The sequence below is a fragment of the Ovis aries genome, chromosome 1 (genome assembly GCF_016772045.2).
Source record: "Ovis aries strain OAR_USU_Benz2616 breed Rambouillet chromosome 1, ARS-UI_Ramb_v3.0, whole genome shotgun sequence".
NCBI classification, from domain to species: domain Eukaryota; kingdom Metazoa; phylum Chordata; class Mammalia; order Artiodactyla; family Bovidae; genus Ovis; species Ovis aries.
In genome coordinates, this window is record NC_056054.1 from 63,167,054 (window position 1) to 63,193,688 (window position 26,635).

Genomic DNA, 26,635 nt, shown 5'->3' on the forward strand with positions numbered 1-26,635 from the left:
GCTCACTGTGAAAGTATTTCTACCACACATTCATATTAAAGTAAGGTATGCACATAGAAAGTGTGATGGAAACTTGTTCCAAGCCTGCTATGTGGAGAATTAGTTTAGGTTTAGATTGAGTACTTATGTCCCTTTCCTGGCATACTTGTTTTTTTTAAAGTCTGTATACAGTTTCCATTATTAGACATACTCTGAAGAGAGGGGACGCATTCTCAGAAAAACTACAAAATCATCTCAAGTATTTCAACACTGTTTAGAACTACTGTCAAAACATAGTGAACTATGGATGCTTCATTTATCACAAAGTAATTTGGTTTCTAAATATTTTCGACTAAACCTTCTCTAGAGAAAATTTAGTAACTGATAATATAGCAAGATACTAAACTTCTACAGTGTCTATTTCTATTAATTAACATTACAAGCTAGATTTTTAAAGTTTGAACAAACTGTATAAGAGAAAAGAAGTCTGTGAAAGATATGTAATCCATGATCCAATTTAACTTCACACTATCTCACTTTACTAGACTTATACAGACCAAAAGTTACATATTCTTAATATTTTAAAATACTGATGAGCCAAGACTCATAATATGTGCATAAGTCTTTGGAAGATAGTATCTTCTGCTTTAAGTAAAACTTCAGAGCTAAAAGTGATAATCTGCTCTAATAGTTAAAATCAGTCTTTTAAAAATTTCTCTATATAGTATTTCTTTATATACTCCTCTACATAGTAACTACTTACCCTTTATCAATAGTTTTTCACTTTCTGGAATGCTAATTTCATGAACCACAGGCATTATTAACCTTGGAAAATAACAATTAGTTTACTTTGTCTCATATACAATGTCATTGTCAGGATGCAATAACTGTATATTTAACAGTAAGTAAAATTAGTACGGTAATTTCCATAAGATTTTCTTTGATGTTATGCATCAGTACAGTTTCCTCAGGGGTCTACTTAGCAGTCAAAGGCATACTAAGTAGCGTTAATCAAACAGACTCACAACTGTATAATAAGATCAATTTTAGTAGAAATGATCACTCTGCAGTTTCATGGAAGCAACCAATAACCTCAAACTACTTGTCAGATTCCAAGAACTATCTAGGATGAAGACTAGTCTAAAAGCCATAAGAATAATGGTGTGGTATGATCATGGAAGGAAAGATACTCTAAGAGATCAAAATGCTTTTAATCAATTTGCAATTAGGAGGGTTTAGGAGGGAAGCAAACGGGGTCAGGATGCCTTCCAAATCCAGAAAAACGGCTTATGGTTAAGATATATTAACAGCTTGCTGTTTTTCTGACACTGTATTATCCCATTTCATATTCCCAACAAATCCCTATGAAGTAGGTAGTATTATCTTCACATTTTACAGATAAGGCAACTAAGGCCTAGAAAGGTTAAGCAACCTGCCCAAGGTTGATGAAACCTAGAAAATGGAAGAGGGGATCTAAACAAATTAACCAGACCTAGAATACCATCTTCAATCCAAATCTCCCAAGAGGAAAAGGATATGATACACTAAGACACCAACACAGTTCATTATTAAATACATTTAGAGATCTATATGATGATAGGTGTCTAAATACATAAATACATACTAAATGTATTTAGAAATCTACAGATTATACCAATCTAATGGGAGAAAGCAAAGAGGAAATAAAGAGCCTCTTGATGAGGGTGAAGGAGAAGAGTTAAAAAGCCAGTTTAAAACTCAGTATTAAAAAACTAAGATCACGGCATCCAGTCCCATCACTTCATGGCAAAAAGAGGGGGAAAAGGTGGAAGCAGCAACAGATTTCCTCTTCTTGGGCTCTAAAATCACTGCAGATGGTGACTGCAGCCATGAAATTAGAAGATAATTGCTTCTTGGCAGGAAAGTTATGACAAACCTAGATAGTGTGTTAAAAAGCAAAGACATCACTTTACTATATAGTCAAGGCTATGGTCTTTCCAGTAGTCATGTATGGGAGAGTTGGACTATAAAAAAAAAGCTGAGCGCTGAAGAATTGATGCTTTTGAACTGGTGCTGGAGAAGACTCGAGAGTCCCTTGGAAAGCAAGGAGATCAAACTGACCAATCTTAAAGGAAATCAACCCTGAATGCTCTTTGGAAGGACGGATGCTGAAGCTCTAATACTTTGGCCAACTGCTGCAAACAGCTGACTCATTGGAAAAACCCCTGATGCTGGGCAAGACTGAAGGTAGAAGAAGTGGACACCAGAGGATGAGATGGTTGGATGGCATCACCGACTCAATGGACATGAACTCGGGCAAACTCTGGGGGATGCTGAGGGACAGGGAAACCTGACGTGCTGTAGTCCATGGGGCCACAAAAAGTTGGACACAACTTGGCGACTGAACAACAGACATTTACATCAGCTCAAATACTGTTCTCCAATATTCTGGGGCCTCTACTACCTTAGACAGAAATTTTGTATCTTCTTTATCCCCTGCAGAAAATCAAGAACTAAGTGTTTGGGAAAAAGACAAGCTGACTATATAGAGGAGAATTTATACTTGTGTTAATTTATGAAACTGCATACCATATTTTATAAAAATAATTATAGCAGCAGTGTTGCTATTTCGTTTTACTTCAGAAAAAGCCTACTCATATGCACATGACTACTATTTTTTACTACCTATCCCCAGCTTTCGCTTCTACTCTACTTAAGCTTCAGGCTTCACGTTTGTATATACATCATGGCAGAGGTTATTAGTTCCTAATAAAATGAGAAACTCTTTAATAAAAAAGTCAAATATCTTACCTATATCCAACGGTACCTCACTTTGAACATATAAAAGTCACAAAGTGACTTTAATGTTTCAGAAGTAGATTACTGCCCTAATATAATTGTAAAAACAGAGAAAAGCTTCAATATTTTATCAGTGACTTTCTTCTGCATATGAATTTTGTCCCTTTTGTTATTGGAAAGGTTTTCTTATATTTTCTTAAGACTGTCATTGGTGGGCACCACTTTCCTGGATTAAGACAGCATCCTAATTCCTATTGCTGAGGAAAGGAATTTCAAACATTGACTTTGGGCTTAACTTCAGAACGAGATCTTAGGAGTTGGAGAACTCCCAGATCCACATGGAACCCACACATGTCAAAATAAAACTACATCTTACCTTAACACCTTGCATACCAGGGGGCCCCGTTAATCCAGAAAGTCCTGGATCACCCTAAGAACAAAACACAAATGGAGGTTTAATATTATGAAAAAACTGAAAAGTATGATTTCCACGCTGTAGGAGTTCATCTTGGCTGTCAAGATCTTATTTACTGATCCCCTCAATCTGGCTCAAGTTCCACGTGCTTTCTGAGAACTTCCTTGAGGTTCCCAACCCTTATTTCTTTCAGTACTGATTACCTGGACAATACTTCACCCTGTCCGTGGCCCTGCTGCTTTTTCTCTGATGTTCTTTTCTCTAGAAACACCCTTACTTCCCAAATTTCCACCTTTTCCAAGGCTTGCCATGTTTTAAAAATGTAAAGAAATCTGTTTAAAAATCCTACCAGCACTTTATAATACAGCTGCAGAGGGCTCAGGTCTGCCTTTTTTAGGTGACAACTCACAGGTTGGTGGGACTCCCACGTGGTACATCAATGAACAGCTGGGGGATGGGGAGCAGGACTAGGTTCTTTCCCTGGTCCAGGACTAGGACTCTGGAGCAGGGAAAGGGGCACTTCCCCTTCCAGGGCTGCCCTGGTGCCTTCCACTGTAGTAACCAGAGTACCTGCAGCGAAAATTTTGGGGACGACTGTGCTGGTCCACAGACTTCAATTTAACAAATTAGGGCCTTCTGTCCCCATCCCTTCCCCCAGATTTGATGAGGGCTTGCAGAGCAGGGTAGGAGGAGAAATTACACCAGTGAGGGGCAAGGAGTGTCTGTGGTGGGTAGAGGTGACAATGAGAGACACAGAGGATGATGTGTGAATGACAAGGACAAAACATATCAAAAAGGAATGGGGGTAAAATCTTAAACCAGTTTACTTAAGGTACGCTTTTTCTTTACCCCTGTTCCTTTCTCTCTTTCTGCTGTAACAAATTTATTGTGCGTGGAAGAAAAGTATGTTGTTTGAAAGGAAAGGAATACTTAGTTAATAATCCTAAATAAATTCCATAATGACTATTCATGTACTATTCATAGTACATAAATGTTTCACTGCATTAACTACTTTAATGTCATCAAGTTAAATAAACAGAAAAGAATGTTTCTGATTATTAACTATCAAGTGTTTTTCCATTTGTTCTAATATTTTATGTTCTTGTTCAATGTTTTATTAACATGGCGTCCATTCATTATGGTGTGATGGGTTTATACATATATTTTTTATACTTATTACTCTGATAGAAGGAAAAGAGAGCTACGTTAGGAAACAGAAGACTGGAGGCTCATCCCCTACTAGCTCTAGTCAAGGGTAGATCAGTTGATTTCCCTTCAAAATTCCTCCATCTGAAAGCTGAGAATAAGAATAATATCACATTTGTCTTATGGGAAAAGAAAAGTTGCCACTATTTAAACTAATTTGTTTGCCACTAAGGTCCCGCAAGGAATTAAATATGTATGTGTGTTCTATGAGAGGTGTTACTTACTGGATATTACATGCTGAAGGACTAGACTCTGCATTGCTTATATTGTTTCATCATTGACTATTTATTATAAAAATAGCTAAATGTTTAAAGATAAAATTCAATTGGGTCCCAATCCCCCTATACTCACACCAATTTAATGTTCATATTTTATTTGAATTTATATTGTATATGTATAAATATCCTGCTTCCTCAGTATAACTGAACCTAATTTTATATAAATATGATTTCTAAGAAAATTTTAAAAATTTTACCATTTTAGAAATATCTTTTATTTTGAAAGTTGGATTTCACTTAAAGCTTAATGAAAACATGTTATGAAGTCTTAAATCTTCTGACATTTTTCCTATATAGTACAGTTTGTACATGAGTAACTCAAAAATTAAAAAAAAGAAGACTGACATACTCCCTAGTCTCAACTCACAGGCTGAATCATCCTATATTTTGTACAGAAACTGTACATACACTGAACCACCCTATATTTTATACAGAGAGGCCACAAGTGAATATTAAAAATAAGTATTTGATAAAATCTGAATACTTAATTTGGGGAGATTATTTAAAGCACTCACCAAAAGAGAGTGGCTGTCTAGTTTCTTAATTTTAAGAAATCAAATATATCATATTTATACATTTTTAAACATGGTATCTCTATTTCTCAGATTGAAGAATTTTCTTCCTCATAATTAAGGGATGAATGAAGATACTGTTTTTAATAATAAACTTCCAGGACTTCCCTAGTGGTCCAGCAGCTAAGACTCTGTGCTCCCAATGCAGGAGGCCCAGGTTCGATCCCTGGTTGGGGAACTAGATCCCGCATGTTGCAACAAAAGATCCCGTGTGCTCCAAATAAGACTTGGTGCAGCCAAATAAATAAATAAAATATTATTTAAAAAAATAATAAACTTCCATTCCTTTTCTAACTTATTTAGTCAGTGAACTCAGTTCCATTACAGCAATGAAATTCTTACAACTCTAGATTAAACTTGATAATTCATTAGTATAACGTCCATTAATGTGAGGTAATTTTTCTTAAATTTACAAGAGTTTCTGTAAACCAATGAAAAGATCAGATTACAACCCAAGAACCACAAAAATTATTCAAGGATTTTAAAAGTTTGTGAATGTATACCACATAAACAAAACATTCTATAACTGTATCACATTCATCAAGTGCATGACTAAATAAAGCTTCCCAGATGTATTCCTAAATACTCAACTTGTATTCATTCTCACAGGAAAACAGTATCTTCCTCGTAAAACAGATTTTTGTTGCTATCGTTACTTTGAAATATTAGTTTCTTTTTACCTAAAGGAATATGTGTGTGTGTTTAAGAGCATTAAAAAATGAAAAGCATACTGTATTGAAGGTTAGAAAATTAAGATATATCACTAATTCTTCCACTCGCTAACTACTTAAATTCTATAAATCCTCTTTCTTAACTGAAAAAAAAAAAATAATGACGACAGCCTCCGTCACTGTTACTGTGAGACTTAAACAAGATAAAGTACATATAACCATTCTAAAGAAGGTGTAAAATGGCATTAAAATTTATAATGCCATCCATACTAACAGCCACATTCTTGAGGTTAGGACCAAAAACTTCTTGTTTTAATTTTTTGCCCCATCTGTTCCCAGTTGGCAGGAAGCACAAGAGCATGCCAGAATGGACATTCAGTAAGATTAATTATATGATTTTAACTGATATGTTAGGCTGATGACACCATTTACTTGATTCTTCAAATATTTCTTCATTAAAATCCAATAGTTATTGCACACTTTGAAATCAAGTAAAATCTATATTTTTTAAAAAGTAAAAGTTATTTTTAAATGCTTAAGATATATCAACAAGATTTTATTTCATGGACAAGTAATTACCTTTTCTCCAGAAAGAGCTTGATCTGGGGAAAAACCTGGATCTCCTTTAGGGCCCTAAATAAAATAGTTACAAAACACTTGATGAAACACAAATTACATGTCTCATACTTCCTCAATTGTATGTAATGTCATACACTATATATAGTTTGTATGGTATTGAATAAAATTACATATTTTAAATTAAGATGAGTATAGATTACTTATCTTTTTAATGTATATCTCATTTAACCTTAATTTTAAATGTTGAGAAAATTCCTAGAAATTTCCAAGATATAGCTAATTTTTCTAATCATTGAAACATTTCTTTATGAGAACTACATATGGTGACATCAGTTCAGTTCAGTCACTCAGTCATATCTGACTCTTTGTGACCCCATGGACTGCAGCATGCCAGCCCTCCCTGTCCATCACTAACTCCCGGAGCTTGCTCAAACTCATGTCCATCGAGTCAGTGATGCCATCCAACCATCTCATCCTCTGTCATCCCATTCTCTTAATTTTTCCCAGCATCAGGGTCTTTTCAAATGAGTCAGCTTTTTGCATCAGGTTTCAGCATTAGTCCTTCCAATGAATATTCAGGACTGATTTCCTTTAGGATTGATTGGTTCAATCTTCTTGCAGTCCAAGGGACTCTCAAGAGTCTTCTCCAACTCCACAGTTCAAAAGCATCAACTCTTCAGTGCTCAGCTTTCTTTATGGCCTTTGTGACATATTGAGTTATAATTTTTAGCATGGGGAAATGTTATTTTTAGTGGGGAAAAAACTGCTTATACTAATTTTCCAAATTTCAAGACATCATTCCAAGTTTAAATATTTTCCAAAATCTTGCAATGTACCGTGCATTGTGTGCATGCTCAGTTGTGTCCTATTCTTTGCAACCCCATGGACTGTGGCCTGCCACACTCCTCTGTCCATAGAATCTTAGAGGCAAGAATACTGGAGCGGGTTGCCATTTTTCCCTTCAGGGGATCTTTCCCTGTGGCTCCTGCATTGGCAGGTGGATTCTTTACCACTGAACCACCTGAGAAGCCCAAAGCACATGCATTACTTTTACAATAAAAAATAAACAAACAAACAAACAAAAACCCTCTAACTGGCAAAGTTCTTTTTATTGTTATAAAACAGTTATTTTTCATACTCTGGAAATCTTTTATATTTCAAGAGAAATATAACTTCATATTCCAATTGAAATATAACTTCATATCCCAATCTAAAATTTGGGGTACAATAGTAAAATCAACTTTTTTTTATTATTCATCATTGTTTAGTTGCTCAGTCCTATTTGACTATTACATACTAGGAAAAATATTTCCTTTTCTATTTCACTCTTCATAAAATACAGAATTGAGATTATCATTCAAATTCTGACTTCACTACCATTCACAGCTAACAATAGATAATTTTCCATTCTTAAATTTTATTTTCACCCCATGGGAAACAGGGAAACTGTTATGACTTCCTTCACATATTCAGGGATAATTTTTTTTTCTTTCACTCCACGGATATTTACTGAACAACTTCCTGAACAAAACAGGTAAATTATCTGTCCTCTTTAGGTTGACATTACACTGTGAGAAAAAAAAAAAAAGAATAAACAAATATCTATAAAAGAAATGTTTAAAATACAGTTTCTTGTATAGATAAGCGTCAGAGAGAAAGCAGGAGCTGGAGAAGGGAACTGTGACCAGCAGGGGCTTTGAGGGCTCCCTTCTTGTGTACAGTGGGGAGAACCATCCCCAAGAAGGGTATCTGACCAGAGAATTGAAAGATGTAAGGGAGGGAGTTATAAATATATCTGGAGGAAGATCATGAAAAGCATCCCCAGCAGAGGAAAAGAGTATGCGCAAATGGCCTGAGATTTACCTGAAAAACAGCAGGCTACCCAATGTAACAGGAGCAAAGGGGAGAGAGGGAGGTGTGTACTTCAGAGAGACAAATGGGGCTGGAACACAAAAGGAATGATTAGGCCTTATTTGTGGCTTGGCTTTTACTCAGATCTATCTTCTGAGATACCATTGGCTATAGTGTTGAAGAGACGTTATGGGAGTTGCAAATTCAAAACACATATTGAAGGCAGAGCTGACAGAATTTTTTTTCCCAGGATGGGAAGTGAAAGAGGCATATGTCATCTAGTTCATATACAATGGGAAAATGATTAATGGAAAAGATCCGGGAGAAGAGTAGGACTGGATATCAGCTGTAGTTCTCTCTTGGACATGTTAAAAGCAAGGTGTCTCTTGGATTTCCAAGTGGAGATGCTGTGTGTACTGTTGGATGCTGAGTCTGGAAATCAAAAGTCACCAGAATATAAACTGTATGTGAAACCATAGTGAAAGAGGAGAGTGAAAAAGCTAGCTTAAAACTCAACATTCAAAAAGTGAAGATCACAGCATCCAGTCCCATCACTTCACAGCAAATAGATGGGGAAAAAATGGGAACAGTGACAAACTATTTTCTTGGGCTCCAAAATCACGGTAGAGGGTGACTGCAGCCATGAAATTAAAGGACACTTTCTCCTTGGAAGAAAAGCTATGACAAACCTAGACAGCATATTCAAAAGCAGAGACATTATGTTGCTGACAAAGGTCTGTTTAGTCAAAGCTATGGTATATTCAGTAGTCATGTATGGATGTGAGAGTTGATCATTAAGAAGGCTGAGCACTGAAGAACTGATGCTTTCAAACTGCAGTGCTAGAGAAGACTACTGAGAGTCCTTACAGCAAAGAGATCAATCCAGTCAATCTTAAAGTAAATCAACCCTAAATATTCACTAGAAGGACTGATGCCAAAGCTGAAGTTCCAATACTTGGGCCATCTGATGTGAAGAGCTGACTCACTGGAAAAGACCCTGATGCTGGGAAAGATTTAAGGTAGGAGAAGGGGGTGACAGAGGATGAGATGGTTGGATGGCATCATCTACTCAGTTGGACATGAGTTTAAGCACACTCCAGGAGATACTGAAGGATACGGAAGCCTGGTGTGCTGCAGTCCGTGGGGTCGCAAAGAGTCAGCCACGACTGAAAGACTGAACGACAATTGAGACTAGGTGTAAATACAGAGAAAAGCAGAGGAAGGAGGATGGTTCACTAAATATGTTCCAATATTTAAAAACTGTAGGAGGAAAGACAGAAAGGGAGGATGAAGTGACACAGCAGGTCAGTCGGAAAGGTAAACAAAGTGACTGTGGGGCCTCCAAGTGTAGAGAAGACATTTCCAGAATGAAGGCATGGCCAACTGTGTCCACAGCTCCTGAAAAACAAGTCTGGGTGAGATGCTGTTGAGAAAGACAGAAGTGGTTGGTGACCTTGCCAGGTACCACATCAGTGGAGTGGTCAAGAATATGTGAAAGTCATGGGTGGTAAGACAGGAGCTTTGACTAATAAGACAAGTAGAGAAAAAAGGGGAGTACACGTTATTTTGTGAGAAAGATGTGAGTTCGAAGGGAAGCCTTAGGCTTTCAAATTTTTTTAACATGGAAACTAGTATACCAAGCTATTTTGTTGATGGGAATGATCTAGGAAAGAGGAAAGTTGAGCATAAGTTGGGAGAAATAAGTACTTCTCTTGAGTATGCCTCACAGATCCAGGGTCCAAGCAGAGACATTTCAGTAGGGACAATTAATCTGATTCAAACAATAATTCTAAGGGTAGAATATATGGGTACAAATGCTAGGTCACTAGCCTTGGTAATGGGAAAAAACATAAGAGCTAATTCTCATCTGACTGCTTCTAATTTCTCATTGAAATAAAATGTGAGGCCTACAGCTCAAAGTTAGAGGCGGGGAGTGGATATGGGAGAAATGCTTTCAAATAGCACTCAAACTAACAAAAGAAAGACAAAAAGTCCTTCATGTTCTCCAATAAGTTCTTTCATTTTACAGATTAGAAACAAGTCTTCATTGGCAGAAGTGTCAAAAAAGCGTAAAATAGTTTAATTTAAGCATAAAAAAAAATGTTTAAGGAAAAAGTTGTGTTCCAGTCTGACCTATTCCCTTTCATAGCTAATCACTACTTCTATCACTAACAAAATTTTAGATCACTGGTTACAAAATTGTAGGACCTCAGAAATGGCTTTAGGTTTTTCTTAGTATTTAAGAACTGAACTCTTCATCTAAAAAAAAAGAAGCTTAGAACTCATGAAATTTTAGAGCTTATCTAGCCAATCCCTTTATAGATAAAACAATAAGGTATAAAAGTACAAAAATATTAATTGAATTAAGACTGTCTACAAAAGTATCAATAAATCGGGTCAATTTTCTTTCTCATTATCACAATATCTGTTAAAGTAAAATTGTACTGATTTTTTTACACATTTTAATTTTCTATTATAAAGCCTAACTAATTGATTTGAGACAATATTTATAAAAAATTTAAAAAGAACTTAAATGACAGTCCTTGAGAAATTTGAATAAAACTTTCTATGGCCAATGTTCCTACTTTTAATTCTCACACTAAAAACTCTTATTTTTAGGTCCAATCTGAATTTTCTGAAAGTGAAATTCACTCAGTTGTGTCTGATTCTTTGTGACCCCATGGACTATACAGTCCAAGGAATTCTCCAGGCCAGAATACTGGAGTGGGTAGCCTTTCCCTTTTCCAGGGGATCTTCCTAACCCAGGGATCGAACCCAGGTCTGCCTCATTGCAGGCAGATTCTTTACCAGCTGAGCCACCAGGAAAGCCCAAGAATACTGGAGTTGGTGGCCTATCCCTTCTCTAGCGGATCTTCTCAACCCAGGAATCAAACCGGGGTCTCCTGCACTGCAGGTGGATTCTTTACCAACTGGGCTATCAGGTAAGCCCTGAGTTTTCTATTATATACCAACTTCCTTAATCTAATTATCTTTCAACTTTCTTGACATCATCTTCTAATCTGACATTTCATCTTCCAATTAAAAAAACACTGAAAAGTGAAAGTAATCAATTAAGCAATAAAAACCAGATGTAAAGACAAACTGTTTTCTTATTCGTAACCTTTATACATCTTGGCAACATATTTAAAGAGATATGTCAAAGCTCTTTTACTGACACACAAAGACACTTGAAGGTACTGATAAAATCATAACCTAGAACCAGAAATTTAAGTCAGCATGAAGAAAATGTTTTTAACCTGGCCAGTTGTGCACTGATCCTAGTATTAAATGCATAAGAAAGAAATTATTGAACATGCCAATTTTGTCTGAAATGTCAAGGAAGAAGGACATACTTTTCTGCATTTAAGGGAAACGCTCCAAAATTTCTTATTTCCTCTCATTTTGTATTTATTCTACAATTCCTGAAACACTTCTAGCCACACTTGATTGGCTTTTCACAAACTCCTGGGAACTAAAAATAATGTTTATAAATTAAATAATCAAACTAAGATTGTAGGCCCATAAAGATGTTAGAATAGTGTTTACTAGTATTAAAAATAACAGTAGTAAATACAATCATTTAAAAATGTTTACAATTTTTGTAACACAAGATAAACACAAACATTGTAAAAATGTTTACAATTATGGCCATCTTGAAAAGCAGAGAACAATTGAGTGAATTACTGATGAAGCAGAAATACTGAAAATAATTTGGAATGTAAAATTTCAGAGTATGAATAAGCTAAATTGGGAGAGTATCACAAAGAAAACATTAAATGACATGATCCTGAGATAGCACCACTTGAATATTCTTGGCTTTAATGTTAGCAATAACTACACAAGCTCTATAATCTCAATTTTAAGCCTTATGCTCTGTAACAACACCTTATCTTTATAGCTCACTCTAAGCCCTTATAACTTTAGCAATTATTTGACCACTGGAACAACTACATTTTCACTCTCATCCCCTATGTGGCCTCACTTTCCATCTCTAAAAAGCCTAGATTCCAGTGTCTTATATTCTAATTAATTCCTTGCATACATAAGTAACACCACTGCCTGTTTCTTTCTCTGTCATAGTTTACCTGGAAAATCTTGAATATAAACTCCACTTACTCTGACCCTACCCAGAGTGGGTAAACATAAGAGAAAACAATCATGATGACATATCTCACATTAAATTCATGACTTAAACTGATTTTGTCTTGTTTTGTCTTTTGATGTGTTCAGTTCATCAGGCACTCTGTCTATCAGATCTAGTCCCTTAAATCTATTTCTCACTTCCACTGTATGACCATTTAGGTCATATCTGAATGGTCTAGTGGTTTTCCCACTTTCTTCAATTTAAGTCTGAATTTGGCAATAAGGAGTTCATGATCAGAGCCACAGTCAGCTCCCGGTCTTGTTTTTGCTGACAGTATAGAGCTTCTCCATCTTTGGCTGCAAAGAATATAATCAATCTGATTTTGGTGTTGACCATCTGGTGATGTCCACGTGTAGATCTGATAGACAGAGTGCCTGATGAACTATGGATGGAGGATCGTGACATTGTACAAGACACAGGGACCAAGACCATACCCATGGAAAAGAAATGCAAAAAAGCAAAATGGCTGTCTGGAGGCCTTACAAATAGCTGTAAAAAGAAGAGAAGCAAAAAGCCAAGGAGAAAAGGAAAGATATAAGCATCTGAATGCAGAATTCCAAAGAAGAGCAAGGAGATAAGAAAGCTTTCTTCAGCAATCAATGCAAAGAAATGGAGGAAAAGAACAGAATGGGAAAGACTAGAGATCTCTTCAAGAAAATTAGAGACACCAAGGGAACATTTCATGCAAAGATGGGCTCAATAAAGGACAGAGATGGTATGGACCTAACAGAAGCAGAAGATATTAAGAAGAGGTGGCAAGAATACACAGAAGAACTGTACAAAAAAAGATCTTCACGACACAGATAATCACAATGGTGTGATCACTCACACTCACCTAGAGCCAGACAGCCTGGAATGTGAAGTCAAGTGGGCCTTAGAAAGCATCACTATGAACAAAGCTAGTGGAGGTGATGGAATTCCAGTTGAGCTATTTCAAATCCTGGAAGATGATGCTGTGAAAGTGCTGCACTCAATATGGCAGCAAATTTGGAAAACTCAGCAGTGGCCACAGGACTAGAAAAGGTCAGTTTTCATTCCAATCACAAAGAAAAGGTAATGCCAAAGAATGCTCAAACTACTGCACAATTGCACTCATCTCACACACTAGTAGAGTAATGCTCAAAATTCTCCAAGCCAGGCTTCAGCAATACGTGAACCGTGAACTTCCAGATGTTCAAATTGGTTTTAGAAAAGGCAGAGGAACCAGAGATCAAATTGCCAACATCTGATAGATTATGGAAAAAACAAGAGAGTTCCAGAAAGACATCTATTTCTGCTTTATTGACTATGCCAAAGCCTTTGACTGTGTGGATCACCATAAACTGTGGAAAATTCTGAAAGAGATGGGACTACCAGACCACCTGACCTGCCTCTGGAGAAACCTATATGCAGGTCAGGAAGCAACAGTTAGAACTGGACATGGAACTACAGACTGGTTCCAAATAGGAAAAGGTGTACGTCAAGGCTCTATACTGTCACCCTGCTTATTTAACTTCTATGCAGAGCACATCATGAGAAACGCTGGACTGGAAGAAGCACAAGCTGGAATCAAGATTGCCAGGAGAAATATCAATAACCTCAGATATGCAGATGACACCACCCTTATGGCAGAAAGTGAGGAGGAACTAAAAAGCCTCTTGATGAAAGTGAAAAAGGATAGTGAAAAAGTTGGCTTAAAGCTCAACATTCAGAAAACAAAGATCATGGCATCTGGTCCCATCATTTCATGGGAAATAGATAGGGAAATAGTGGAAACAGTGTCAGACTTTATTTTGGGGGGGCTCCAAAATCACTGCAGATGGTGAATGCAGCCTTGAAATTAAAAGACACTTACTCCTTGGAAGGAAAGTTATGACCAACCTAGATATAGATAGCATATTGAAAAGCAGAGATATTACTTTGCCAACAAAGGTATGTGTAGTCATGCCCAGGTCTCCTGCATTGCAGGCAGACGTTTTAACCTCTGAGCCACCAGGGACCGGCCATATGTCTAGTCAAGGCTATGGTTTTCCAGTGGTCATGTACGGATGTGAGAGTTGGACTGTGAAGAAAGCTGAGTGCCGAGGAATTGATGCTTTTGAACTGTGGTATTGGAGAAGACTCTTGAGAGTCCCTTGGACTGCAAGGAGATCCAACCAGTCCATTCTGAAGGAGATCAGCCCTGGGATTTCTTTGGAAGGAATGATGCTAAAGCCGAAACTCCAGTACTTTGGCCACCTTATGTGAAGAGTTGACTCATTGGAAAAGACTCTGATGCTGGGAGGGATTGGGGGCAGGAGGAGAAGGGGACGACAGAGGATGAGATGGCTGGATGGCATCACCAACTTGATGGACATTAGTTTGAGTGAACTCCGGGAGTTGGTGATGGACAGGGAGGCATGGTGTGCTGTGATTCATGGGGTCGCAAAGAGTCGGACACAAGTGAGTGACTGAACTGAACTGAACTGTGTTCAGCTGTTGTATAGTCAATTCACTTTCCCATTTTTCATAGGTGATTATTTCCTAACTTCTCTCTCTTCACTCTCAGCTGATTATCTTGCTTTTAGCTTTGATAAGCTCTCATAACCAAATCCACTATATCTCTCCTTAATCTGTTCCAAAATACTCTGCCATCACAACCAAACTCCCCAAGACATCATTGGTGCACTTCCCTACATTATTTTAATTTTTACATCTAAGATAATTGCTGTTGCCATGTAAACACAATGTAATTTCTCCAATCTTAAAAAACAACTTTCCTTGAGCCCACATCTCCCTTCTCTGCTCCATTATACTGTTTCCTTTTAGAGAAAACTGCTAGAAAGTTGTCTCTGTTAACTAGACGACTTCCTCTCCTGCCATTCCTTCTTAGATCTACTCTATTCAGGCTTTCGTCCCTATTACTATCCTACCTTATTGATCATTCTTTCTCAGTTCCCTCTATCAGTTCCTCTTCATCTTCCTAACTGAATTCTGAAGTAACCCAAGACTCAGTCCCGGGACATTTCTCTTCAATGTGTACATTCATCCCAATGTTATCTCATCAGTTCCATAGCTTTAAATTCCATATATACATTGATGACTCTGAAGTGTATACTTTTAGCTACAATATCTTCCCTGAGCTCCAAATCCATTTACTCTTATTATATATCTCCACTTGGATGTTAGTCATCTCAAATTGAGTATGATCAAAAAGGAACTCTTGGGAATTGACAGTGTCAGGGTTGCACATCTGCAGTTAATCCTCCTGCAGATTATAACTATGAACTCAAAACAAGATACATAAAACAATTACATGAAAACACAGGAGAACAATAAAAAAAAAAGGCTGGAGGGTATTCAATTTTTGAAAGAAGAATCCACACTTGGTGTATACACATTTATACAGCCTTTCTCCTAAAGGACATTTCCAAGTCTGCACGGAGTAGCTGGAATTGAAGCAGAAAACCAAACTTTTTGGCTAATGGTATCAGAAGACAGAGTGTAGGAGTACCAGAATGACTGTAAATTAAGGGATAAAATCCTAGAAAGAAAGTCAGCTTCCCCAAAAACTTAAATATAGACTTTCTTCAATTCTTGCCTGATCCTGACATGCATTTTCATGAGAGAGATTCCAAAAAGCTTTGCAGAAGGCAACAGCTAAAGGGCTAAGAGAATTAACAAATTTCAGCTGCTGGTCATTACAGAGGAAAGTTTGGGGTTTGATCCACATCATTTTAGAGGAACATGGTAAATATTTGAACACCTTTCCCCTAAAACTGAGGAAGAGTTATACTTTAGAAGCAAATACTATATTCTTGGACTAATGGACTTGCACTAAAACTGCAAGAAAACACTGAAATGTGCCCTTTACGTGTTTCTAAACCCGTAAAAGTTTAAGGTGATGAGCCAGTTATTTCAGTGCCTACAGAACAAAAATCAAGTCTCCAAAGAACAAAAGAGGGTTTCCCTGATGGCTCAGCAGGTCAAGAATCCTCCTGCAACGCAGGAGATACAAAAGACGTGGGTTTGATCCCTGGCTTGGGAAGATCCCCCATAGGAGGAAATAGCAATTCACTTCACTATTCTTGCCTAGGATATCCCACGGACAGAGGAGCCTGGTGGGCTACAGTCCAAAGGGTTGCAAAGAGTTGGACATGACTAAGCACACACAAAGACAAAAAGGGGTCAAAGTCCTCAAGAGGACTGATGTTAGAATTAGCAGTTGAGGATTTTATTAATTACTATAAATATGTTCAAGGACTTAAAGGAAAGGATGGTCATAATGAGTGAACAATTATCAACAGACAGATGAAAACTATAAAAAATCAACTAAAAACCTAGAACTGATGATAAAATATCTAAAATAAAAATTTACTGGATGGTATTAACACCATGTTAGAGAAGCCAGAAGTAAAGTTTAGTGAACTTAAAAGTAGATCCATAGAAGTTATCTGAAGCAGAGGAAAAAAATACATGGCAAAAATGAACAGAGATCTAGTGACCTATGGGACAATACTGAGTCGTCTAACATACATGTAAATGGAGTCCCAGAAGGAAAGGAGAGAAATAAATAATGCGACAGAAAGATCATTTGAAAAAGTAATGGCCAAAAATGCCCCAGATTTATTTTAAAAATCTTTATAGGTTAAAAGGCATTCGGTGAAGCCCAAATAAGAAATATCTAAAGGAAACAAACCATTCATATATCATAATAAAGCTACTAAAAGCCAGATTAAGATAAAAGCCTTAAGCAGCCTGTGAAAAATTACACATCATATTAAAAGAAGTAATGTTGGCTAAATTCTCATCAGAAACAGTAAAAGCCAAAGGATGAGAACAGCAGACATGCATAAAGTATGTGAAAAAAAACATTCTCAACCAAGATTTCTTTACTCAATAAATTTTTAACTATCCTTCAAATAAATGTAGACAAATTTCACGTAAACAAAAACCTAGAGAAATCACTGCCAGTAGAACTGTACTCCAAGAATATTGAAGGAATTTCTTCTAGCTAATGAGAAGTGACACCAGATAGAAACTCAGATCTATAGGAAGGAATAAAGAACTCTGGAAATGAAAATAAATCCCTTGCTTGTTTCTTCTAATTTCCTTAAAAGACTGATTACTTAATACAGAAATTATTTCATTGTACTATTGGGTTTATGATATAGATGCAAAATAAATAACAGAACACAAAATATGGGAGGATAATAGGTAAATAATTGTAAAAGTCATATTCTACATGAAATATTACCATACTAATTCCAAGTAAACTACAATAATTTAATAATGCATATTGTAATCCCTAAAGCAATGACTAAAGATCAGAGATACAGCTGAAATGCCAACAGAGAAATTAAATAGAATTCTAAAAAATATTTGATTATCGAAAAAGAAGGTAGAAAAAAGGAATAAAGGAGCCAAATATATGGGATAAATAGAAAAGAAATGACAATGCAGAAGAGCAAGACCCAATCATACCAAAATTATACAAGTATAAATGAACTTAATGCTCTAATGAAAAATCAGAGATCATCAGCCTGGATAAACTTGTAAGATCCAACTATACAGTATCTATAAGAGATGCAATTTAAATATAGAAAGGTAAAGGAAAGGAAATTTATATAGTAGACAGACAAAAAGCACTAAAAAGTTGGTATGGCTGTATTACTAACACATTAGACTTCAAAAAGAGGAGAATAACTAAACGTACTTGATAATGATAAAAATATCTGATAATCAGGAAAACAATCAACCTTATATGTGTATGCATCACACACTGCTGCAAAATACATGGAGCAAACACTAACTAAACACTTTCTAAACACAAATACAACTAGTAAGGATAGAGAAAATTTGACTCCAACTAGACCGAAAAAATTTAGTAAGGACAGAGAAAATTTGACTACCACAAACCACCCTAATCGAATTGACATTTATTGCACACTCATGGCAAATAGATGGGGAAATAATGGAAACAGTGAGAGACATTTTTTGGCTCCAAAATCACTGCAAGTGGTGACTGCAGCCATGAAATTAAAAGACTCTTGCTCCTTGGAAGAAAAGCTATGACCAATCTAGATAGCATATTAAAAAGCAGAGATTATTACTTTGCTGACAAAGGTCCGTCTATTCAAAGTGTGTGGATGTGAGAGTTGGACCATAAAGAAAGCTGAGTGCCAAAGAATTGATGCTTTTGAACTGTGGTGCTGAAGAAGACTCTTGAGAGTCCCTTACACTGCAAGGAGATCCAACCAGTCCATCCTAAAGGAAATCAGTCCTGAATATTCACTGGAAGGACTGATGCTGAAGCCAAAACTCCAATACCTTGGCCACCTGATGAGAAGAACTGACTCATTTGAAAAGACCCTGATGCTGGAAAAGATTGAAGGCAAGAGAAGGGGATGACAGATGAGACATTGGATGGCATCACCAACTCAATGGACGTGAGTTTGAGTTGGCTCCGGGAGTTGGTGATGGACAGGGAAGCCTGCCATTCTGCAGTCAGTGGGGTTGCAAAGAGTCGGACAGGACTGAGTGGCTGAACTGAACTGATACCCAACAAATACAAGATACACAATCTTCTGAAGTTCATGTGAAATATTAATCAAGATAGATCGCCTGTTGGGCCATAAAATGCCTCAACAAATTTTAAAAGATTAAACTCTTCCATTGTGTACTGACCACAGTGGAACTAAATTAGAAATCAGTAACAATAAAGTCACTAGAAAAGCTTCCAATTGATGAACATTAAACAAAACAATGTACTTCGGAATAACCCATGAGTGAAGATGAAAGCATTTATTTCAACTTAATGGAAACACAACACATCAAATGTGCACATGTGCATACTAACGAAGAGGAAAAGTTAAAATTTTATATAACCTCTTGTTCCTTCCGCCTCTGTATCTTAGCTTGCTCCTTACAGTCTGGATCACATAGGTCACATAGTCTCAGAAAGTAGGGACTTAACAGTACTAGGAACTGGAGCTTATCTCACTCACCCCTCTCTTGCTCTTTGCAATTGCCCAGCCTCTGCAAACCTGCTTAATCGCTCCTGTCCATGTAACGGTCAGGCATCCCCCTCCCGATCTTGACTGCTGTTCCCACACATGTGAAACCCCTTAGTTTAAACCAGCCTATTGCCCACTATAGTCCGTCTATTAAAAACTCTGTAATCCCTTTGTTCGAGGCTCAGAGCTTGGAGTATTAATTCCTCTGGGCCTGCCGGCATAATAAACCCAAGTTCTCCTACTCTCCAAGTGTGGTGCTTGGTTTCTCAAGTACTGGGTTCTGCAACACTAAGTCATTTCAGTCGTGTCCAACTCTTTGCAACCCCATGGTCTGTATCCCACCAGGCTTCTCTGTCCATGGGATTCCCCTAAAACTGGAGTGGGTTGCCATTTTCTTTTCCAGGGAAATCAGTCCTTAGAAAGAATTCATAGCTCTAAATAGATTAGAGCTAAAAATCAATCAAACACTAAATGGTCCATAGAAAAAATAAACAAATCCAAAGGTTGGTTCTTTGAAAACATTAATGAAGATGAACCCTTGATTTCATCCCAGGTGAAAACAAAACCAATAAAAACCCAAAATCATGTTCCTCCTCATTCCAGTAGATGGCAGCTCCCACAATACCAGCTGTTCAACTACTTAGGCCTTAGATTACCTTTGACTCCTCTCTCACTCCATATAAGTGACTCAGCAGCAATTATGTTGACTGTACCTCAAAATATGTATAGATTTTGACCACTTCACACTATCACTGTTGTTAACACTCTTTCCCTCATCCATGGCATGAGCCTGGGTAGACCAATGAAGAAGTCTCTAAACTGGTGTTCCTATTCCTGCTCTTCCCTTACCCCAGTCTATTCTCTGTGATAGCCAGAACCATCCTCCTATAACATAAATTGCATGACGCCATCTGTCTACTTGTTGTTCTTGTTCAGTCGCTCAGTCATGTCCAACTCTTTGCAACCCCACTGACTGCAGCACACCAGGCTTCCCTATACTTAGAACTCTCCAACAAATATACAACAGTAAAATTCAAACCAAAATTCTTACCTGTAAGGTCTGAACTAATCTGCCTCCTACTACCTCTCTGATCTATCTCCTACCACTTATCTCATTCAGCTATTCCTCAAAGCCTGCCAACCATCCTCCTGCCTCAAGGGCTTTGGACTTCCTGAGTTGTTTCTGTTTTCTAACCTTTTCTTCATCAGGATGGCAAAAATGGTGATTTTCAATTCTAGTATTTTTTCTTAATTTGCTAGATTTTTCTGTAAAAAGAAAATTCCCTTCATCAACCACTTGATTGTACTAATACTGTGCAGGGCCCTGTTGGGCTTCTGGGCACAAGGACTTTCTGTGTCCCCCATTTCTTTGATTATAGGAAACAGCCTTCCTTCAGCCTCCATGATGTTCCCTGAGTTCCAAAGGGCAGATTCAAGCAATTGTAAATTAGGGGGAGGGAGGTGATGTGAGATCAGGGAGAAAAAAAAAAAAAAAAAAAACAGTCAAGAGGAGCCTTGGGGCAAGGTCTTGCTTCCCCCATCAAAGGATACACACAACAGTATCTTTGAGCTATTTTGCAGATACTGAAACTCTTTCCAGGTGAGAGAAGTTAATGATTAATGATGGTATGCTACCCACAAGTATATAGACCTCACACCAGTTGGACCTGAAGGGTGACAATGTAGACTCCTAACTTACCTCATCACTAACCCTTCAGAAGAATGTCCACAAGCTAATCATGTCGTCCTCTTTCAGTAATTACTATAAAACTTGTCTCTATTTTCCCCAAGTTGGGACACATGCTTTTAAGAGTATGAGCCCACTGTATCCCCCTTTTCCTGGCAAGAAATAAAGCTATCCTTTTCCACATCACTCAAAACTCTGTCTCCGAGATTAAATTTGGCACCAGTATACAGAGAAGCTGAGTTTTCAGCATCAGAACTAAGCTTTAATTGTAAGAAAGGTAAGGCAATTTCATAACAAAAATTTATTCTTTCTCTTTATTTTTCTTCTGTTTACCATATTTTAAAATAATGACTGTGGTATAATAGAAGTTTTAGTTCAATTCAGTCACTCATTGGTGTACAACTCTTTGTGACGCCATGACTGCAGCATATCAGGCCTCGCTGTCCATCACCAACTCCCGGAGTTTACTCAAACTCATGTCCACTGAGTCAATGGTGCCATCCAACCATCTCATCCTCTGTCATCCCCTTTTCCTCGCACCTTCAATCTTTCCCAGCATCAGGGTCTTTTCAAATGAGTCAGCTCTTTGTATCAGGTGGCCAAAGTATTGGAGTTTCAGCTTCAACATCAGTCCTTCCAATGAATACTCAGGAATGATTTCCTATAGGATGGACTCCAATACCATAGTTCAAAAGCGTCAATTCTTTACCACTCAGCTTTATTTATAGTCCAACTCTCACATGCATACATGACCACTGGAAAAACCATAGCCTTGACTAGACGGACCTTTGTTGGCAAAGTAATGTCTCTGCTTTTTAATATGCTGTCCCGGTTGGTTCAAAACTTTCTTTCAGAGGAGTAAGCATCTTTTAATTTCATGGCTGCAATCACCATCTGCAGTAATTTTGGAGCCCAGAAAAATAAAGTCTGCCCCTGTTTCCACTGTTTCTCCATCTATTTGCCATGAAGTGATAGGACCAGAGGCCATGATCTTAGTTTTTTTAATGTGTTGCTTTAAGCCAACTTTTTCACTCTCCTCTTTCACTTTCATCAAGAGGCTATTTAGTTCTTCTTCACTTTCTGCCATAAAGGTGGTGTCATCTGCATATCTGAAGTTATTGACATTTCTCCCAGCAATCTTGATTCCACCTTGTGCTTCATCCAGCCCAGCATTTCTCATGATGTACTCTGCATATAAGACAGGGGAGCCTGGTGGGCTGCCGTCTATGGGGTCGCACAAAGTCGGACAAGACTGAAATGACTTAGCTTAAGCAGGATGAGAATATACAGCCTTGACGTACTCCTTTTCCTATTTGGAACCAGTCTGTTGTTCCATGTCCAGTTCTAACTGTTGCTTCCTGACCTGCATATAGGTTTTTCTAGAGGAAAGTCAGGTGGTCTGGTATTCCCAGCTCTTTCAGAATTTTCCACAGTTTATTGTGATCCACACAGTCAAAGGCTTTGGCATAGTCAATAAAGCAGAAATAGATGTTTCTCTGGAACTCTCATGCTTTTTCCATGATCCAGCAGATGTTGGCAATTTGATCTCTGGTTTCTCTGCCTTTTCTAAAACCAGCATGAGCATTTGGAAGTTTTCACATATTGCTGAAGCCTGGCTTGGAGAACTTTGAGCATTAATTTACTAGCGTGTGAGATGAGTGCAATTGTGCAGTAGTTTGAGCATTCTTTGGCATTGCCTTTCTTTGTGATTGCAATGAAAACTGACCTTTTCCAGTCCTGTGGCCACTGCTGAGTTTTCCAAATTTGCTGGCATATTGAGTGCAGCACTTTCACAGCATCATCTTTTGGGATTTGAAATAGCTCAACTGGAATTCCATCACCTCCACTAGCTTTGTTCATAGTGATGCTTTCTAAGGCCCACTTGACTTCACATTCCAGGATGTCTGGCTCTAGGTGAGTGATCATACCATCATGATTATCTGGGTCGTGAAGATCTTTTTTGTACAGTTCTTCTGTGTATTCTTTCCACCTCTTCTTAATATCTTCTGCTTCTGTTAGGTCCATACCATTTCTTTCCTTTATCGAGCCCATCTTTGCATGAAATGTTCCCTTGGTATCTCTAATTTTCTTGACGAGATCTCTAGGCTTTCCCATTCTGTTGTTTTCCTCTATTTCTTTGCATTGATCGCTGAGGAAGGCTTTCTTATCTCTCCTTGCTATTCTTTGAAACTCTGCATTCAGATGCTTTTATCTTTCCTTTTCTCCTTTGCTTTTTGCTTCTCTTCTTTTTACAGCTATTTGTAAGGCCTCCCCAGACAGCCATTTTTCCTTTTTGCATTTCTTTTCCATGGGGATGGTCTTGATCCCTGTTTCCTGTACAATGTCACGGACCTCATTCCATAGTTCATCAGGCACTCTGTCTATCAGGTCTAGCCCCTTAAATCTATTTCTCACTTCTACTGTATAATCATAAGGGATTTGATTTAGGTCATACCTGAATGGTCTAATGCTTTTCCCTATTTTCTTCAATTTAAGTCTGAATTTGGCAATAAGGAGTTCATGATCTGAGCCACAGTTGGGGCATACACTTGGATTACCGTGATATTGAATGGTTTGCCTTGGAAACGAATAGAGATCATTCTGTCGTTTTTGAGACTGCATCCAAGTACTGCATTTCGGACTCTTGTTGACCATGATGGCTACTCCATTTCTTCTAAGGGACTCCTGCCCACAGTAGTAGATATAATCGTTAGGGATTTGATTTAGGTCATACCTGAATGGTCTGTAGTTTTCCCTACTTTCCTTAATTTAAGTCTGAATTTGGCAATAAGGAGTTCATGAGCCACAGTCAGCTCCCGGTTTTGTTTTTGCTGACTGTATAGACCTTCTCCATCTTTGGCTGCTAAGAATATAACCAGTCTGATTTTGGTGTTGACCATCTGGTGATGTCCATGTGTACAGTCTTCTCTTGTGTTGTTGGAAGAGGGTGTTTGCTATGATCAGTGTGTTCTTGTGGCAAAACTCTGTTAGCCTTGGCCCTGCTTCATTCTGTACTCCAAGGCCAAATTTGCCTATTACCCCAGGTGTTTCTTGACTTCCTACTTTTGCATTCCAGTCCCCTATAATGAAAAGGACATCTTTGGGGGGTGTTCGTTCTAGAAGGTCTTGTAGGTCTTCATAGAACCATTCAGCTTCAGCTTCTTCGGCATTACTGGTTGGGGCATAGACTTGAATTGCCGTGATACTGAATGGTTTACCTTGGAAATTAATAGAGATCATTCTGTCATTTTTGAGATTGCATCCAAATACTGCATTTTGGACTCTTTCATTGACTATGATGGCTACTCCATTTCTTCTAAGGGATTCTTGCCCACAGTAGTAGATATAATGGTCATCTGAGTTAAATTCACCCATTCCAGTCCATGTTTGTTCACTGATTCCTAAAATGTCGATGTTCACTCACTCTTGCCATCTCCTATTTGATCATTTCCAATTTGCCTTGATTCACGGGCCTAATATTTCAGGTTCCTATGCAATATTGCTCTTTACAGCATCAGACCTTGCTTCCATCACCAGTCACATGCACAAATGGGTGTTGTTTTTTGCTTTGGCTCCATCTCTTCATTCTTTCTGGAGTTATTTCTCCATTGATCTCCAGTAGCATATTGGGCACCTACCAACATGGGGAGTTCATCTTTCAGTGTCCTATCTTTTTGGCTTTCATACTGTTCATGGGGCCCTCAAGGCAAGAATACTAAAGTGGTTTGCCATTCCCTTCTCCAGTGGACCACATTCTAAAAGTATACATTTTGTCTTTGGCCCTGGTTCCTGGCACAAAGATCCTAAAACCCTTGGAATTTCCTGAGTTGTAGGAGTGCTTTTTGTTATTCATAACAAGCCCTTTTTGATCTGAGCTTATGCTAATGAGGTGACTGGAGAAAGGGAGCCAGATAGCTTCAGGATGGGAACTAGTCACCAGAAAGGCAAACAAGCGATTAGAGGGTAGTAAAATTTAGCCCCATCTCCTCCCTCACCTCCAGAGACAGGAGGGGGTGGTAGAGATTTAGTATAAAAACTCTTAACAACATTCCAAGAGCTTCCAGTAGGTGAACACAGTGGGAGCATGACGTACCTGGGAAGGGCATGGGAGCTCTAGGCTTCTATTCTCCGTATTTTGCTCTATGCATCTCTACCTTTCAGTTATTTGAGTTCTATTTTTTAATAATAAATTGGTAAGCCTTATTAAAATGTTTTCCTGAGTTCTGTGAGCTATTCCAGCAAAATATCAGACCTGGGAAAGGAAGAGATTGTGGGAAGCCCTGGACATGTAGTCAGCCAGGCACAAGTGTTCCGTTAGCATCTCAAATGTGGGGAGTCATGTGGGATGGAGCCCCTAAATCTGTGGAGCCTGACACTAGCTTGGGGTAGTTAGTGTCAGATTTGAACTGAATTGTTGAATATACAATCTCATAGATGCAATTCCCTAGCATCCTCTAAAGGTGACCAGTGAGGGCTTCTCTGTTCTTAGCTACAAAGTAAACTCATGGATTTAGAGATATTTGATGTGACTTAATCCACTACAGTTAATATTCTTTTCTTTTTAATATTCTTAATGATATTCAAATTATACCAATCTTTGACTAGTATAAGCTTTTCAGATGGCCTTCTGAATCCTTTTGATGTGACCCTAATAGTCTTTGATGGCTAGAAGGAAAAAAATTTAATGTATTTGTCATATTTGTCTGGTCCTTTACATAAAGGTCCTTATGTTGTACAGAACAACAGGAGCACCTCAGTCTTCACATTTTATCATACTTTACGTTGTCAGAATGTTGGATTGAAAACTCTTCATAGCAATCTGACTCTGTAAAAAAGTTCTTAGAATGGGTCAGCATCTATACTTAACATATTTATTTAATTCACAAGCAAGGAAAATGGGAGCATGACGGAAACATGGGAACAGAGGGCCAAAACCAGAAATAAAGTATAGCACAAAGATATACTCTTTGGAATTCAATATTTAATATTATTAATTAATAGCATTTCATTTAATATTATTGAGTTGGCCAAAACTTCTTGCAGATTTTTCCATAAGACCTTAAAAGAAAATCCCAAATGAACATTTTGGCCAAGCCAATACTAACAGGACACTGTTAATAGCAGCTTACTAAGGTTAGATGTTTTCATTGAATGGGATTAAATTTGAAGGAGCTATTGAATTTGACTAAAGTAATATATGCTACTAATTAACATTCATGGGAAGTTTTAAAGTAGCCTTTAAGAAGCATTTTTGGGAAAGAAATTATCTGGACAAAAATAGATTGCCTGGACTAGAACTGCAAGTAGAAGATCTAGATTCTTCATTTAGATTCATGTCTGAAGATCTACTGCATAATTGATCATGTATTAATTAATAGTAATAAGAATTTCTAGCACCCTACAAATAAAGGTTATATTAAATAAGTAAATATGATGAACTGTGGACCTAGATGGTATTTGGTGTCAAGAAAAAAGTCCTTGTCTCTAGCAAACAGAGAAGC

At 37.7% G+C, this 26,635-nt stretch overlaps 1 protein-coding gene across 5 annotated transcripts in view; it reads right to left on the reverse strand.

Annotated features, from left to right (window-relative positions):
- The window catches only part of COL24A1 (collagen type XXIV alpha 1 chain), a 393,929-nt gene that overhangs the window by 314,353 nt on the left and 52,941 nt on the right, over positions 1-26,635 (reverse strand). For all 5 annotated transcript variants that reach the window (XM_060400630.1, XM_004002153.6, XM_060400613.1 and 2 more), the window contains 2 exons: positions 6,479-6,532; positions 3,134-3,187 (listed from right to left, as the gene is read on the reverse strand). In XM_060400630.1, coding sequence (XP_060256613.1) covers positions 3,134-3,187; positions 6,479-6,532 — 108 coding nt within the window. The remainder of the gene's footprint in view (positions 1-3,133; positions 3,188-6,478; positions 6,533-26,635) is intronic.